The sequence below is a fragment of the Drosophila gunungcola genome (genome assembly GCF_025200985.1).
Source record: "Drosophila gunungcola strain Sukarami chromosome 2R unlocalized genomic scaffold, Dgunungcola_SK_2 000012F, whole genome shotgun sequence".
NCBI lineage: Eukaryota > Metazoa > Arthropoda > Insecta > Diptera > Drosophilidae > Drosophila > Drosophila gunungcola.
In genome coordinates this window covers 1,622,576-1,640,504 of record NW_026453170.1, presented here as the reverse complement: position 1 = coordinate 1,640,504, position 17,929 = coordinate 1,622,576, and the positions used below count along the sequence as shown (strand labels likewise).

The 17,929-nt window shown below is 41.5% G+C and overlaps 4 protein-coding genes across 8 annotated transcripts in view; 1 reads left to right on the top strand and 3 right to left on the bottom strand.

Moving 5' to 3' along the window:
* The first annotated feature begins 318 nt into the window (after positions 1-318).
* LOC128255686 (microtubule-associated protein RP/EB family member 1) lies at positions 319-7,866 on the top strand. Its single transcript, XM_052985381.1, is given in 9 exon segments — positions 319-475; positions 4,309-4,461; positions 4,530-4,675; positions 4,928-5,210; positions 6,423-6,550; positions 6,552-6,566; positions 6,621-6,703; positions 6,768-6,840; positions 6,911-7,866. Coding segments are annotated over 8 exon segments (900 nt in total). The 5' UTR covers positions 319-475; positions 4,309-4,340; the 3' UTR covers positions 6,962-7,866.
* Positions 7,867-8,151: 285 nt separating this feature from the next.
* On the bottom strand, positions 8,152-9,240 carry LOC128255687 (CDGSH iron-sulfur domain-containing protein 3, mitochondrial). 2 transcript variants are annotated; one of them, XM_052985383.1, is made up of 4 exons: positions 8,776-9,240; positions 8,572-8,716; positions 8,405-8,498; positions 8,152-8,348 (listed from the first exon to the last, which is right to left on the bottom strand). In XM_052985383.1, the coding sequence occupies exons 1-4, from the start codon at positions 8,821-8,823 to the stop codon at positions 8,225-8,227; spliced, it is 411 nt and encodes a 136-aa protein (XP_052841343.1). In that variant the 5' UTR covers positions 8,824-9,240; the 3' UTR covers positions 8,152-8,224. The 2 variants fall into 2 exon arrangements, with proteins under 2 accessions (XP_052841343.1, XP_052841342.1); XM_052985382.1 differs by having other exon boundaries at positions 8,572-8,719; positions 8,776-9,233.
* Positions 9,241-9,402: 162 nt separating this feature from the next.
* Positions 9,403-10,855, bottom strand: LOC128255685 (aldo-keto reductase family 1 member B1). Its single transcript, XM_052985380.1, has one exon. The coding sequence runs from the start codon at positions 10,608-10,610 to the stop codon at positions 9,675-9,677; it is 936 nt and encodes a 311-aa protein (XP_052841340.1). The 5' UTR covers positions 10,611-10,855; the 3' UTR covers positions 9,403-9,674.
* A 1,650-nt stretch (positions 10,856-12,505) lies between these two features.
* Positions 12,506-17,929, bottom strand: part of LOC128255980 (rap guanine nucleotide exchange factor 4) — a 44,456-nt gene continuing 39,032 nt past the window's right edge. For all 4 annotated transcript variants that reach the window (XM_052985941.1, XM_052985940.1, XM_052985943.1 and 1 more), the window contains 5 exons: positions 17,287-17,540; positions 17,057-17,227; positions 16,712-16,845; positions 15,867-16,216; positions 12,506-15,795 (listed from right to left, as the gene is read on the bottom strand). In XM_052985941.1, the coding sequence (XP_052841901.1) occupies positions 15,668-15,795; positions 15,867-16,216; positions 16,712-16,845; positions 17,057-17,227; positions 17,287-17,540 (1,037 nt within the window). In that variant the 3' untranslated portion in view covers positions 12,506-15,667. The remainder of the gene's footprint in view (positions 15,796-15,866; positions 16,217-16,711; positions 16,846-17,056; positions 17,228-17,286; positions 17,541-17,929) is intronic.

Below are 17,929 nucleotides of genomic sequence, written 5' to 3'. Positions count from 1 at the left end.
AAATTTGTTCAATTCAACCTTACTTGCTTGTACCTCTCAAAAGATTTTCATCAAAAATGAGGAAACTATTCAGTTTGTTATAAAAAAACTATAAATAATTTTTAATACTGTGCGCGTTTAATCCTTGACCAGGTCTAAATAGGGTCTAGGAAATGGGAATATTTTTTTTAGCACCTATAAAAATTTTGTATATAGTTTAAGCAGGTTTAATATTTTAAAATACATTTGAAAAGTTTTAAAAATAACAGTCAAAATGCAGAGATTCCGCCGCGCACCATCGTCCATCTCTAGCTCCTATCGATAACCCTCCATGCGGACCTGCGCTGGGCGGCCGATGCATCAGTGTACATTTTACATCCCTAGCGCTCGCTCGTTTGCAAGAAGACGGTTCGTCATTAAATTTGCATTTCTTTGTTTAAAGTCCAGGAATTATTTAAAACGCCCTCGGCCCTAAGGACTAAGACCAACTGAAAAGGTGAGTTTATCAGAGGATCTGAGGATTTACCGGTTGACTGCGCCACTGCGTCCGTATGAGTCAGGGCCTGTGTATGTGTTGCGTGTGTGTGTGTGTGCGGCTTCTCGACTTTTTCGCGAAAAAAAGAAGAGAGCAGAAGAAATGGCAAAACCTAGAAGTAGCGTCAGCAGAAAAGAAAGTTCATCGGTATGTGGCGCAATAACTTAAAATAACTTTGCCGAAAACTTCAAGTGCACACTCGGACGAAATTGCTGTACATTGCGAAGCATCCGTGCGCCTGTGTGCGTGCGTGTGCGTTGTATATTTAAATGTCGCCTGCTGCTGTTTCCTCCTCCAAAAATAAAATTCCCTATCCTGGTTGCGTGCGAGTGTGAGTGACTATCATCTTAACGTGCGAGTGTGTGTGTGTGTGTGTTCTTGCCACAGCCGCAAAAAAAGAGGCCGCAAAAATTCCGGTGCAGTGTGTAGTGGCTAAAGTGCCCAACCCCCGATGGCATTAACGTCTGGAAAACGAGGAAAAGCGGGGAAACCATGTTTTCTGGGCTCTTTCCTGTTTCAGGTGTTCTTTCAAGCCTCCACTTCGATGACGTCACTTCTCTACGGTTTATCTGTCAAACCCCCGCATTTCAGAGTGTGTGTGTGTGTCCGTCCAGCTACCAAAGAATTCTCGGACTTGTTTTGTTTTCTTTTAGCTCGAGTTACTACTTTTATTGGCTTAATTGAAATCGGCTACGCCGACGCAGCTTTCTGGCCTTTTTGTTGTTCCAATCTGTTGCCGGTTTCTTTTCGGTTTACCCACTCAAAAATAAAAAGCACTCAAACGCTCTCAAGCGGATTTGGCTTCATAATATTGGAATGTTTATTTGTTGCTCAAACAGCTTACTGTCGCTGACACACTTCCACCCTGATTCTGCTTGAATCACATTTGGAAATTTGAAATATGGACAAAATATGAACGACGATTTAACGGCGTAGTGGGTTAGTTAGATTGGCAGGCCCCGTTTTGGGCACTAATCCCCATTTTTCGCTGCTCTTTTCCGTTTTCCTGGTTCTGCTTAATTAGTTCGCATTCAACTTCCGCTGCACGCGCCCACACTCGCACACATGCATACACTGACTTATCGACAGCCACAACAAGATACACTGAAAAAAAAATACTAGAGGAACTCAGCCATTCAGTTGTTACTCATAACAAAATGGCAAATATCAATGACTAAACAACTTGGAATTTGCCTCACAACGTTTTTCCCATCAAAACAGTCTCTTAAAAGTTAGACTGGCCGAAGAGCGTGTAAGGTTTCAAACATAAATAAACTTTTAGGAGAATATTTATTTATTCTCTTCTTATAAGACGTATCAGGTGACCGGTATAAAAGCAGAGCTACAAAAGAAAACATCCGCTGTTCAATAAGATTATGGTCTTTGGATTGGTCTGCTGACAAGGCACTAATAATGTCCCAGATAACAATCATAAAATAGTCAACAAATATTTAAGAGTTCACTGTTTTGAGTGAGTACTGTTAGAACATTTATAGTCCATTACTATTTCGATGAAATATATTGGAAATCAATTGGAATCTATGGTAAATTTTGCATTGTTAAACAGACACTGGTCATATAATGTCAGGTTTCATTTTTCTGTGCAGCAAGGGGCAGACATAAATATTATATTTTTTCTAGAGTCCTGCACAAGTTCGCTGAACCTTCAAACTAATTATGTCCACTCACCAAAAATGACAAACAAGTCATATAATGGAGCGATAAAAATAAAATCAATAAAGCGGTAAACAAACAAAATTATATAAGACCATAAAAATGCACATTAATAGTAGATTAGATTCAATTGACAGGACTATTATTTTTTGTATAATTAATATATTTCGGAATTTTCCTCTGTGTACGACACCCAAGTCGTTGTATTTGGGGCATGGCTATTGTTGTGCCTTCTGCTGGCGGGGGGCACTTAAATCAATAAACTAGCAGCAAATCGCTCCGCATTTGAATTGGAGTTCCGCCCTTTCGGGTCAATGCACCCGGTACACTCGCACAGCCAAAAGGTGCCGAGGCAGAGTTTTACGGAAACTCGGAAAAGCACACGGCCTAAGTGAGTCGGTGTATTTATAGGCTGGCTCCCAAATGCCGGCTAATTCTTTATCTCACTGGCCCACGTTCGCGTTGCCCATGCTCTATGTTCCTGCTGGCCAGGCTGACATTGATAATGCCAATGACGCGGTCCATGAGTAATCTTCATCTTCGAGAAGGGAACGACGGTGGCAGCGAAGCGGAGCGTTGACGACGCATCGTGGCAGCGGACAGTACAAGTTCATTGTTCGACCGTTCCAGTATCCGCGGAGTGTTTTCTTTCGATTTCTTTACCATTGCGTTTGATTGCGGTTTATGCTCTCGTAAGTATTCAAGATGGGTCTGAATAACCATTATCTCCGAAAGCTGAGAAGAGTATCCGCAGCGATATATTCAGTCATTATACCCTTGCAGAGGGAAATGTAATTTCATTCTGAAGTTTACAACGCACTGAAAAAGAAAAGTTTGATTATTTTAAGCATATATGTGTGTTCTTGATCAGCACCACCAATCGAGTCGTTCTAGAAAAGTCACTCAAGTTAATGTTATTTCAGATCGCAACATATATATATAAATATACCAAACACCTCAAAATATAGTTTTTTAAACGATTTTAAAATTTATTAATTAAAGATTAAAGATTAATAGTCGGAAAATCATACAACTCCTATTTAAAAAAAAAAATAGTCCATATATGCATAGTCGATTTATAAAATAATACATTTTGATTTGGCTGCTAGGGTATATAAACTTCGGTCTTCCGAAGCTTGCTTTCTTACTTATATTAAGAACTTGCAACAATTATTTGTTGCTGTAAGTACATTTTTTGGTGGTAAATTTAAATACATGGCTAACTGCATATAATGTAGTATGTATAATGTTGTCTATAACGGACCATTCTTAAATCTTGTTTCTAAAAACACAATTTTAAGCGGCCACATTATTCAAAATTCAATTAATTTTAAAACATGTTAAATAATTAGTTAAGGACGTGAATTCGTGAAAACTCGTATACTACGGATACAAAAATTACCCATAGACTTTATCACTGCACTAAATCCGTTCCAATAAAAATGATTTGCAAACAAAAAATAAAAACAGCAAACAAAAGGCAGGCCTTGAAAATGTTGCGTTCAGCTAAGAACTTTACATCTGAATTGCCAGTTGGTCTTGAGTATTAAAACGAATCAAAAGAAAAACAAAAGTAACTTTCACAGTTCTTTTTATTTTGCATATTCAGTCCTAGCAAAAAAAGGATAGGTAGAGGGGCGTTTCAAAGAACACATCGGCCCTAAATAGCCAGCTAGCTAGGTAAGTGCATCGGGTATGGTGAATACTTGGACAGTTTGTTATTCTCATTCCGGGAAGAAAGATAATTCGATTTTGGTTTGGAAAGGCCTTTCGTGTGGCTTTCCACTCCAGAGACAAACAATCGAACTTCTCTGCGATAGGCCAACCCGCCAAACTACTTTCGAGGAACATATTTTGCAGATTGGTGGAGTGAGTGAGTGTGCAACGGTAACATGTCCAATAACAATCATTTGGCGTTCCCGGTTGCCGTTTGCTTCTGCTGATGATTATCGTGATCTTGATATTGAGCACGCACATGGGACACGCTTCAATGCACCCAGAGCCAAAACAATTATTAGCTGGCGCAATTAAAAGCCGTTCATGGCAGCAGCACTCCCACACGGGACCGTACAACCAACCGCCCACAGAGCACTAACCAGCCTTTTGCATCTTCGTTTTAGAGCCGCTCAAGTACCCAGAGGACACCACCAAAATGGCTGTTAACGTGTACTCCACAAATGTGACGTCAGAGAATCTCTCGCGCCACGACATGCTGTCCTGGGTCAACGATTGCCTCCAGTCGCAGTTCTCAAAAATCGAGGAGCTCTGCACGGGTAAGTGGGCTTGAATCGTCTTAGTCTTTTAGGTACTTATTGGAATCAACCTACGCTTCCACTTCTAGGTGCCGCATACTGCCAGTTCATGGACATGCTGTTCCCCAATTCAGTGCCCGTTAAGCGTGTCAAATTTCGTACAAATCTGGAGCACGAGTACATACAGAACTTCAAGATATTGCAGGCGGGCTTCAAAAAGATGTCTGTGGATAAGGTAATGCTTGCTCGCTTCGAATAATTTCGTTTCTTTAGAGATTTTTTATTTGATTTGAACTCACACAAACCCAAACAAACCTGAGAATGTAGAGTGGACATGGGCACGGTACAGTGGAAGCGCTGGAAGCGAATGTTTTTCATTTCGCTTTGAGCAGCTGTCTACTGTACCAATCAACTTTTGTATGTTGTAACTAACTACGATTTCCGTTACAAATCAACAACACAACCATGCAAACAACAACAACCCAAGATCATACCAGTTGACAAACTGATTAAGGGCCGTTTTCAAGACAACTTCGAGTTCCTCCAGTGGTTTAAGAAGTTCTTCGACGCCAATTACGACGGCCGCGAGTACGACCCGGTGGCGCAGCGGTCCGGGGTCAAGCTGGGCAATGGCAACGGACACGGCAGCAACGGAGGCAGTGGCGTGGGCAGTAGCAACAACGATCTCCACCTGATGCACCGCCGGCCAATGCAGGCGCCAGCCGGAAGCAGCCGCATGGCACCACGAGTCATCGCTCAGAATGCTACGGGTATGGACTGGATCTCTCGAGGCCACGATCTCCGGTGTTGGGACCGCGCCGTTTGCTTGCCATTTCATTTTGAGTTGCGAAGCGAACGAACGTGAAGCACGCAGCAGGACCAGGCAGAACTGGGATGGCACAACACACAACTCCACACAAAGTTACAAAGCTACACCCACCGCATTGGTCTTGAGCAGCAGGAGCACCAACAACTACCCAACATGCACACATATTCAGTCGCATCACAGCACCAAGCACACAAGTCGGAGGATCTATTGTCCCACATCCAAACCCACTAACCCCTCTTCATCCTCGTACACAGTGATGGGAAACACCTTGTATTTGCTAATGACAGTTCCCAAACTGCATTTTTATTGGGATATATTTAATTGGAAGTATTAGATGCACAAGTTAAGCGAAGGTTTTTTGGATTTGGCTTAAATTATTATATTATTATTTTTCTACAACCTTTCCCATCACTGCTCATACCATTGCGAAACGATCTATTGATGATTCGCAAAGGTATATTCTACTGATTTGGCTTGCCAAAGGGTTTCCTGTTTGTCCCAATCTCATTCTGTGTTTTGTTGATCCTTATTTTGTTCCCAATGCGTTTGGTTTCACCACACACTCTCTCACCTGTCTGCATATTTCTCACCCATTTTACTTTTAGATTATACCCATTGACAAATTGATCAAAGGTCGCTTCCAAGATAATTTCGAGTTTTTGCAATGGTTCAAAAAGTTCTTCGATGCCAATTACGATGGCAGGGAATACGATGCCAGCGCGGTGCGCGAAGGAGCCCCAATGGGCTTCGGTTCGGGAGCGGGTAAATCTCTGCCCGGCACGGCGGCCAGCGGCGTGGCCAGCAGCTATCGGCGGGCCCCAACGGCAACGACGCGCCCGGCGACGACGACTGCAGTGAAGCCCAGTATGTTGGTTTGGTTTGGTTCCCTATTTGTATCCTTCTATCGCTACCTCTCCTTTCATTGTCATAATGCACAATCCACCTGATCAGACAGTTGTAAATACCGCATGCCATGGTAGCCATGTATATGGCTACTCATACCTAAATACTATATGCACATCCTGCCAGTGAACACAAACACAAAATACGAATAGCTAAGCTGTCTGTGCTTCACGTTTGTTGAATTCTCAAGCTTCCTTATCCGTCTCCGGTTTGTTCGCCTACTAACCTCGCCCTGTTTCGCCCATTAAAGCAGTCTCCAAGGTGCTGCCGCGCACGAACAACGCTGCCCCAGCCAGCAGGATAACTGCCGGAGCCAACAGCACGGGCACGGTCAAGAAGAACGACGCGGGCAACGCGGTCAACAATCAGCAGATCGAAGGAGATGTCCAACCAGGTGGGTGATGAACTAGACATTAAGCAAGAAACAGATAATAATGTTAAGGATCAGGTCATGGACATGCGTATTAACCTGGAGGGATTGGAAAAGGAGCGTGACTTTTACTTCTCCAAGTTACGGGACATTGAAATTCTGTAAGTCCCGAAGCCTAAACGTTCAGTTCTGAACACCGCGCTAACTGGTCTCCCATTTCTATAGTTGCCAAGAAGCTGATGACGGCGAGGCGCATCCGCTCATTCAGAAGATATTGGACATTCTATATGCGACTGAGGTAGGACATGTCCGTACACTTTTGTCGCTCGGCCTAGCAACCGCTTAGACTATATATTCTTGAATTTCAGGATGGCTTTGCGCCGCCAGACGATGCACCACCAGAGGACGAGGAGTATTAATTTAAGATGAGAAAAGCAAAACCAACCCACGAAATTCATATGCTGCATACATATTCAAAACATAGGTCAAGAAGCAAGATGAAGGGGACAAAAATAAAGTTTATTAATTAGACAGGAAGCAAGGAGACGTTGTGCAAACAAGAAGACTTACGAGTGCGTAAAGTGTTTAATTCCCAAAGCCCAGGTTGACAACAGGAGCGCCAAGTGATCAAATCGTTATTCCTCTTCTCATTTCTTTGATTTAAAAATGAAGCTGATAAAATTGTCGAGTCCGGGAATTATTTTTATATTATGCAGATCTTTAGATTAAAAATTATGCCCACGAACGTTATCCTGCGTCCTGCTGTTGCCGATGAGTGTGAAAGTCATCACCAATCATTTCATATTTAATTTGTTTGTATTTTAGCGGAATAAACGAAACCCAAATCTCACACTATCTCAAAGAAAGCCAGACGTCACTTTTCAAAATTCTTTGTTACATACGCAAAGACCTATTTAAGAAAATTGTTTAAAAATCTCCACTTACCAATTTGATATGATTTAGCTCGGATTAGTTTGTCTTTGTATCATACGCTTTACACAACCACAACCAATTTAATACATTTATATTTTTTCGTATAAGTTAAACTTTTGCATTTGCTGACTTTAAACGTTTTGAGTGTTGTATGTAGTGGATCAAATGAGCCTAATTTGTAAAATCTGCAAAAATATTTAACAATGAGATGGCATTCATCAAACTGTAACTCGTTCTTTCAATTTCTATTTTAAATAATTGGCTTTATAACAAAATGATTATATAAAATAAGTGATTTTTGCTCTCGATTTTTTTAAGTTCTATATGTGTAAAAACAGGTAGAGCTCGTTAAAAAGTTTGAATAAAAGCGAACATCTTTCTATTTTCTAAACCCATTTTTGATTTTATGGCTTCCTAATTTTACTTTCAACGGACTAGTGCTCCTGGCCGGAAACTTTTGTGAAAAACACTGATCCCACCCTCCTCATTTACTGTTCTCTGATCATTGTAAATAATTTGTTAAAGCTTGTAACACACTAACTATATACACATAATAGTCTACATGTGCTTTCATCAGACGCAAAAAAAATGTATTTAAATGTGCCCGCACACCACTAGGAAGCATAAATAGGGTGTACCACTTACGTTCTATAATCTAGAATAAAAAACGTGTTGCTTGATCAAAATTAATGCATTTCTCATTTTCCCACACGAGTACATCGACGAAAGCTAGGAGCTAGAAGCTAGGACTATTTAACGGCTGCCTGGATGTGCGGTTGCTTGTGGGTGCCGTCGCAGAAGGGTCTGTGGGTGGTCTGTTTGCAGTTGCACAGCCAGTAGTCCCCTGTTTTCTCCACCTTGAAGCGGATGGGCCTGGGAAGTATGCGAGGGCTTAAATAGGTTTATAATTTTATAACTGTATCACTTACCTCTGCTTGATCTTGAGGAACTCGTTTTTGTGCATGCCATCGCACAGGGGCTGAGACTTGGACTTGCCGCACAGGCACCAGCTGTAGGTTTTATCTGTGGGGGTCGCGAGTTGTGGTTATGTAAACACAATCACAGACACTTGCTAAGCGAGATGAGTGAAACGTACCTTTATCCAGGTGTAGCTTGAAGGGCCGCTTGTCGAAGATGGCTCCGTTCTCCTTTTGCAGAACGGCCGTTTGCTTGTCCTCTAGCAGGTTCTTGGGTATTGTTTTGGCGGAGTCCCCCGATTGCGCGTTGGAGCTGTAGCAGGCCTGCTGGGTAAAATATCTGATATTTAGTGGATGATTATGGCCAACTATTGGATGCTTACCTTTACCATCCAAGACGTTCGCAGGTTCCGTCTCAATATTATTGACATGTTGCGGCTGATTTATTTATTTTCCGTATTTCTTCTAATTGCACTATCGCAAGTATCGATATTAAAGACTGCGCTGCATTTATCGATTGTCTGGTCGCACTTCTTTGCTTTTAAAGTTTTTCTTCTCATTTTAATGGTTTTACAAAGCTTGGTTGCTTTATTAATTGGACTTGCATATCTCTTATTTATTTTTCTTCGAGAAAACGAAATATTTAAACATCGCAGCCAGCGTTGCCAGACCTCAGTTTACAGTGCTGTAAAACTGTAGAGCAGAATGTTGTCGAAACATATTTTTATCGATGCTCTATCTGCAGTTATCGCTGCCCAAGGTCGCCGTTTTAAAATTTGATTTCACAATTTCAGAATCTGTTGCGCTGATAAGCAGAGATATGATTCGGATGCGTCTAGTTCGCAGCTATGTCTGGCTACTATCATAAGCGTTCATCTGAACGAAAGCTCGTTATATACCCAAACCCGACTATGAGTTCCAGCTGACAGACACACACGCCAGATACTTCAGATAACACCGTTTATCAAGCGGCCCCGTTAGACAAGCTGATTAGCCTAACAGCCCGGAGATTTTCTACGTAGTATACTTTATTTTACAATACAAATACTACATATGTGGGGGTGCCTTAGAAATATTTTCCAATAAATCTCAACCAAGGGTCAAGATCGGGATCCCACACACCTCTTCCACGTTGAGTAAACGATTTAAAAGCAGCCTAACAGTAGGTTTTGAAACAATTGTTTTTAAAGACTAAGCAAAGTAACTCCAAAACTCAATAAAAACTCTTGAACTTCTGGCACACCGGCGGCCAGAGATTTCTGAAACGCCCTTCGGATGAAGCCTAGAACTCGTCGTGGAACGGGTAGTACTTGTGACCGGCCATTCCGGAGAAGGGCACCATGCGCTGGCCCGTGTGGTACTGCTCCATGCCGGCGACGTCCTCCGGACTCAGCTCGAAGTCGAAGACCCGGAAGTTCTCCTCGATGCGCGACTTGTTCGAGGACTTGGGCAGTGGCACCACGCCCAGCTGGACCAGGTACCGCAGGCAGATCTGGGCCGTGGTCCTCCCGTACTTCTTGGCCAGCTGCTGGGCGTGCGCGTCGTAGAGGAACGGCGGCCACTGCCGCGCAGGCTGGGGACGGGCCAGGGGACAGTAGGCGCAGATGACCAGGCCGTGCCGCTTGGCGTGCTCCCGCAGCTGGCGCTGCTGGAAGCCGGGGTGGCACTCCACCTGGTTCACAACCGGCCGAATGCGGCAGTGGGCCAGCACGCGCTCCGTCTGCGCCGCATTGAAGTTGGACAGGCCGATGCTGCGCACCAGGCCCAGGTCCACCAGCTTCTCCATCTCGCGCCAGGTGTCCAGGTAGTCCACGTCCGTCAGCTCCAGGGTGCCGTGCACGTTGCTGTCGTTGTGGAACTTCTGGCCCACGGGCATGTGCATCAGGTAGAGGTCCACGTAGTCCAGGGCCAGGTTGCTCAGGCTCAGGCGGCAGGCGCGCTCCACCAACCCGGTGTCGTGGTGGATCCCGCCCAGCTTGGTGGTCACGAACACCTCCTCGCGGGTAACCGCTCCCTCCGCGATCTTCTCGCCGATCGCCCGGCCCACCTCTGCCTCGTTCTCGTAGACGAAGGCGGTGTCCAGGTGCCGGTAGCCCACGTCGAGGGCGTGGCGCGTCGAGTGGTATGCGTCCGACTCGAAGGACTTCCAGGTGCCCAGGCCCAAGATCGGCATCTCGCGCCCGTTGTTCAGCCGGATGGTGGGAGCCAGATTGGTCATCGTGTCGCTGGCGCTGATAATTAACGCTGTGTAAATTGGACGCTTCTGCGGCGGTGCGGTGATTATGGAGGAGCAATCTCTGTCCGCTCCAGCACGTCGAAGGTTTCGCGGGCAACTGTTGGCCCGCTCAGCCGGTTTCGATGATTTTGTCACGGCGGCCGAGCAGCTGCTGTGTCATCCGGTGACGTCATCGACACCGCGCGGTTATTCCCAAGCGGCAAGAGCTTTATGAACTGAGCTTTAGGCGCGCAATATCAACAGGTAATCGATATTTATTCCACATAAATCGATATTTGAATTGGCTTTTACGGAGTTGTAAAAAGTTAGAATTAAAAAAAAATTTTTTTCCCCTTTGTTAATGTAAATATGTTTAAGAAGTTAACCCAAATTTATAAGTGCAAACTTTCAACGCGTTTTACTCAAAATGGTGTTTAAATACGAGCTTCCTAAATATTTTTTTAGAATTAATCAAAGATTTTTTTCCGATAAATATTTTTTTGTATAAGCAATTTATGACCGTAATATTGCTCAAATCAAAAAGCAAGCTTTATTCCTTCGATTAATGACTAGATTAATTACGAGATTGAACAATACTTCCCCGACATCTCATTGATTTTTAAATTTCGGATGATCCTGTCCAAAGATATAGTGGACCCCCCAAAACGCCTCATTTGAGCGGAGCTCCCGGAGATTAGCTGTAGCTCCTTTTCAAATAAATATTTTGCCCAATACTTCGTCTTAAAATACTGTTAAAATATAACATAACATGTTTACAAAATATCTGATAATTGAATTTAATAGTTTCCTCAGAATTTTTTTTTGAAAAATTCGTTTTTTTTCGACCTTTATCTGATTAGCTTCTAACTGTATATAACCCCTTAAGGTTAAACCCTTTTTGACAGTTTAAAACGCTAGGTCACCTCGATCAGCAAATCGAAATTTTGCACAATTCAACTCATTCGGAGAATAATCATGCTTTGTGATCTCGAACAGATCGTGAGTTTATTGCGAGTAGAACTGATTGCGATCAACAATTAAAATGAAAAGGAGAAATGGTTAAAGGATTAAATAAATATATTTTTATTTATCTGCGAGTGTCTGCGAAAAAACACACAAACAACTTTTGAACATCTTACGAAATGGTCCAGCCAAAGACGATTAAACTGATCGCATAAAAAAGTTACAAATGAAAAACCTATCTTAGAAACAAACACAAACAATACTGTTTGAGAAATGTTGCGTTCACAAACGCATTTCATGCATGTGGTTAAGAACGACAACAAACGATCATTGTTAAGCTTTGATAGTTTGCCACCGACAGAAATGTTAATCGCATCATTCGCTCACCACCCAAACTTTTTGAATGTGAGATGTTATAACCGTCGCGATTTCTGAATTGTATCTGCTCATTCACTCAATTTTAAAAGTTGCACTGTGTTTTTTGTTTATCGAATCACTACTAGTGACTCACTTTTATATAAAAGCTAATGACTCATCTTCTTTAAGAGAAGATGAGAAAACTAGGCCTGATCTCGTACCGCGATCAAAGATAATCAACAAGTAAAAATTGTTTGTGTTAATACTGTGTATCGCGAAGCTTGGTTTAAGTTTGGGTTAAGTTAGTCAGATTAAATTAAATTAAATTAAGTCTTTGAAACTAAACAAGAAGGAACAGTATAGTCGAGTGTCCCGTTAATAGCTTTCAAAATAACTTCCATCTTCATGATACATTATTTTCAACAAATTCAATATACCCTCTTGCTTTATGAGGATCGGGCGTAGTAATATTATTTTTTTCCAGAACTGTCCTTCTCAACAATATAACATAAAATTGTCTTTTAATTTTTAATCACAGGTATATCTTCCTTTAAATATGAATAAAAAACAAGTGGGCGCTCGCTAACACATAAATCTTTATTTGAATATTAGTTGAGTTCAAAATGTTAGACATTCAAAGATACATGCTGGTTTACAATTAGTTTCAACATTTTAGGGCTGCCTTTAAAATATTTACTCTGCTTTGCATAAATCTCACTTCGCTCATCGCAATATGGGTATACATGTATGTAATTAGTATATGTAATCTGGAGTACGGTTAAAATATATCTGGTCTGCTGCACAATATGCACGTCTATACCATGCTCGATGGAATTAATTACTTCTAAGTGGTTTGTTGGTGTTGTCTTCTTACTGTGAGCTCATGGGAGCCGTCTCTTTCATCCCGTATTACGAACTATTTATTCTATTTTGCTATATGGTAGGTAAGTAAACTTCAAGATTGTTTTGCATTAGACATGTAAACACTGATTTGAACATTGGGTGGTTAGTACTAGTTACGACTCGAACATTTACTGACTGATTATGACTGATTGGCAATAGCTATATTTTGGTAACGGAGGTATATACGTATAGCATGAATACATCTGTTTGTGTACATCCGTGAGCTACCCAATGATGTTTAATTTATGCAAAGTGCTTAGGTAATATTTGAGAAATTAGAAGTTAATAGAGTTATGTTTTGAGATTGTCAAATCGAATCACAAGTAAAATTTGAAATTTTCCCTTTTTGGAGTAGTTGCATATTTAATATATTGGTATATTTATATAGCATTTATATCTGTATTATTGAAAGTGCACAACAATAACTATAATAGTTGTGTATTGTTGCATTTACTTTAAAATAGCAGTACTCAAAAATATAGAAACATTTTTGGTTTTGACACATAACGGTTTCCGCTTGTTGGAAACGATTGCTTAATACTACGATAGGTACTACGAACTATATGCTAAAATTATGGATCCGATAGATAAATATTTAATACACAATTATCTCTTCTCGCCCTATTAACGCTACTAGAGTTGGTTTATTTTGTCAAACGTTTCCTTAAAGGATTGTTTAGGATCGGGCTTATAACGCCTACACAATTCTATGCGGATGATTGCGATAGATTCTACCCGATTCCGTAGCACGTGGTGTAGATAAAGTAATTAAAGGCTTTCCAACTCTACTTACAAACTGTTCCATACTAAAATTGGTGTTGCGTTGCTTGTAAATTAATACGAAATTTTTACATCTGATTAGCTATAAACTAAACAATATTGTATCGTTTGAATCGGTTTGCTATATCTATACAAGTTTTATTGAAAATTCGTTTGCTCTTCTTGTATTACTTTGTCTGAGGGAGAAACCACTGGAGACTTAATATCTTGGAAAATAGATACATATATATTGTTTGATTGATTGTTGTACGTAAAGAAAAATGTTTTATTAAAAACGACAATTTTATTCTACGCATCATGGTCAAAGTTTGGTTACATCTAGGAATGGTGTTTGTTTATGAGATAAATCGTTGTTTGAGAGACCTTTTCTTGGGAGAGGAGTTGGGTTTAAATGGTAACTACAAGTACAGGAATATTCTTTACTGTTTGATGCTAGAAAATTCGTTCTTCCCATAGGGTCATGCATATGGGTTCATAAATACATTTAAGTTATACATTTTCCGACAGACCCCAAAGGCCAAACGGATTTTACTAGGATTGACTTTTGAAAAAGAACAAACCCTGTAGTCGGATCTCCGACTTCAGAATACTCGGTACAAATTAGTTTTGCTAAAACATCAGGGCCTTCTTTCATTCCAATGTATTTTAATTAACATAAATAAGGAATTTTTGTTCAACTGATTTGGGGTTGTTCTGGGGAGAAAATCTATTTGCTTATCTGATTCTAATGTTCTTTTGTAGGATCGGCGACTAATTTATTTAAAGTACCTTGCTAACTACGAGTACCGAGTATATTAACTACATCCAAAATGTATACAGCTGTGTTCGAAATAGGAGTAGTACTCTCAATGGGGGAACTTAAAAATGTGACTAAGTTTGAAAGTGATCCGATCGTCCTTTTCTGATGCTGACTTTAAAAAGGACTTATTAGTTAGCATTTAATGACTTTCTATTTTAATAATGGCTGTTTAGTTAATGTGCTTGTAAAAAAATCGTTGTGTTAAGCCAATTAGTAACAGATACATTTTTTAAACTTCTTAGTAAGAAACGAACGTACGTTTTTTTTTGAAAAACAAAAAGCAAATAGTTTATTTAATTTCCTTGAAACTCTATGGTTGCAATTTTTAAATTGTAAATACTACTTATATTTTGACCACAGCTATAGTCAGTGTATAATCAATGTTAATGGTTTTACAAGTCTATATGTACAAAACTACAACTAATAAGGTCCCTCTCCAGTGTTTAATGTTTTGAATGCACTTGCTTTGCATATTTTAAAGCTAACTTAAAACAAGGGCTTAATTTTCTACAAAATAAAACAAATAATGGTTGTGTAAATAAATATTAATAAATGGTTTCGTGTTTTATTTGCGAATTGCAGTACTTAGGAGCGTAATGGATTACCAGATGAAAGAAAAACTTGAAACTATAAATTAAATAACTTATCCGCTACATAGCTTACATGTTAACAACTAGCTTCAACTAGACTGATTAATAGTTGGTTTTAGTTTAGGGTTTTTAAAAAAATAGATTCCATGCTCTTGGATACGTTACACAATTTTACAAATTATTTTACTAGCTTGCGTAGGATTTATATAGTAAAGTTCTGTAGGAAATTATGCAGTTTAGTGCTGTTTGTTTTGATGTTGCCTCCTCTAAATGTTTAGTATCACACACGTCCAAGTTTTGTTTTTATTCGTTTCGGTTTCCGCCGGGATTTCCGAATTTTAAATTTGTTTTCCATCTTTCGTTTTGTACTAAAGCAAAAAGTTTCTCGTTCGCATTGAAATGCGTTTGGGATCAGTTCGTTAGAAGATTGAGATAGTTCCTAGTCGGGTCGTAGATACACTGTAGCTTAAGCTAATGCGAATGCGGACGCGGATGCGAATGCGGATGAAAGTTGGTCCGGGTTGTGGTGGCCATGCCCCGAATTGGGTTCCCGATAACAACCCGGCTAAGCTCATTACTGTGCAGCTAATTGCGGTTTGATTAACACACACTCGGGGGTAGACACTTAACACACGCTACACGCTAATCAGATACAGGGCCTTTTGGGCTTAGAGCTTCCTGGTGGGCTCCACCTTCTGGGACATGGCGGTGAGCACCCGCTGGTTGTCGATGACGCGGAAGCTACTGATGTACGACCTCACCTCGCCCTCGCTCTTCGGCGACGGCGGCTCCAGTCCTGTTGCAAATCGAAATTAATGAGAACACAAGTTTGAGGGCGGTGGGATGGTGGGATGGTGGCTGTCTTACCCAGACTCCGGGAGCGGCAGAAGCGGATGGTGCGCATCGTCTGGGCCATCATGTGCATCTTCTCGAAGTTCACCAGGCCGTCCAGGCTGGTCTTGTTGCCCTCGTGGGCGAAGGTCATGTCCTTGAGCAGCAGCGGCATGAACGGGATCAGCGGCGGCTGCAGCTTGCCCACGAACACGCGGTACGCCCTGTGGTTGCGACTCGGGTCGATCAGGGCCTCGAACTCCTGGAAGATTTTCCGGAACTTCGACGGGATCTTCTCCCAGGTCTGATGCAGCCGGGACACTGCCATATTGGACAGGCCCATTACGACGGCGAAGAAGGCGTTCAGGTTCTGGTACTCCTTGCAGCTGAAATCGCGATAAGTCGATAAATATTGTGCTTTAGACTGTAAGGAATATTTTGCTTTCTTTTTTTCTTTCATGAATATCTAGAGAATTATATATTTCTAATGTATATAAGGAATTACAGCTTGATTCTGGAGTCTGTATATCTTTTTTATCTTTATTCTCCCAAGCAAAACATTTGGTATGCAACATTTTAACCAGAGTATTGGTCATCTTTAATATTGCTGCATATGTGAAAGACTTTGGCTTGCCTATAAGACATTAACAAAACCAACAAAAACCGTACAATTAGTTATAATAATATTAAAGCACACATTAAATAAAATAAATATATTAATTTTTCTGTTGATGCGAGCAGTTTATAGACTTTAAATTGTCAAAAAAAAGACACCCCTAACTGTTTAAAACTGGTCAATCAAGCTTTCCACTCTCTTTTACATTAGTACTTTTGAAAATTTCACGAATATTTAATCTGAAGGATTTCTTTGCATTACTTACTAGGCGGCCAGCTTAATGAACTTCCGGACCAGACCCACGCGTTTACTCAGGCTTGGCGTGGACACCAGTTCGGTGACAATCCAGTACTGGACCTCGTTGAAGCGGCGCAGAAAGACATCCAAGTTGGCCGTGATCTGTGGGCGGGGAGATGGCGAAATTTGATCGATGCGAGAAAGTTTAGTCAAATAGTTTCGGGCCGTCTTTAATTACTTCGAGTGGCAAAACTCAGGGCTAACTTAATTTGCAGGCAGATGACAAATGGCAACAGCTTTGCGGTCAGTGTCTGGCAGGCTAATTACCCAAACGAGACTTTCGAGACTTTTTGCCAAAAGTTGGCCCTCTTACCTTGCCAAAGTGATGCCGCCCGAAGGTGTGGTAGAGCAATTCGTATTCATGAACGGCCCAGAACAGGTCCCACTCGAACAGGGTGATGTGGTAGGCCAGCTCCTTGGTGCTCAGTATCTCGAGGTCGATGTCCACTCCCTCGGTGGGGCATTCCTGCTCTTGCAGCTGGGTCTGTGAACTCAACGAGGTTAACAAATGGCCCCGTTCCAACTGCATTGGCAATCGCTTACCAGGGCGTCCAGGTGATCCTTGACGGAGACAAACAGGCGGCCGTTGAGCGACAGACCCGTTGGTATGCTGACGTCGTTGTCCTTGAACACGGAGCGCTCCCCGTTCGACTTCACCTCCACGAGGACGAGGTCCTCGGGACCCCGGTTCAGCTGCAGCTTGTCGGCGGCACACGCCTTTATGAGCTCCGCCGTGGTGTGCATGGGGAATCGCAGGGTGCAGTAGGTGTGGTCGGCGCAATAGACGCGGAAAATGACTGAAAAGCCGAATGGATTTTAGTAACCAGAATTATTAATGAATAATATTAAAGCCGAAAAACTAAATGTCGTATATGAACCATGTAGATGGGTGCCACAGAAGTCGCCAACAGAACGGTTGATTTAAAATTCAACCATAAAATCCTCCTCTGTGAATTTGTAGAGTTTTTAATGTTTTGGTTGCTGTGAATGCTGGCCCGAAAGCAGTGATTTATTGATCGGCACTACCTTTAATATGTAATAAAATTTATATTTGTTGGCAATTTAAGTTTTTAAAATTTTTTCTAAACTGTGGGATTTCCAGTGGCAGTCTCTGAGAGACATTAGCCTAATTACTTTACATTCGACTTTATAATGCTTAGTAGTTTTCTTCAAGAAGGGGGGTAAG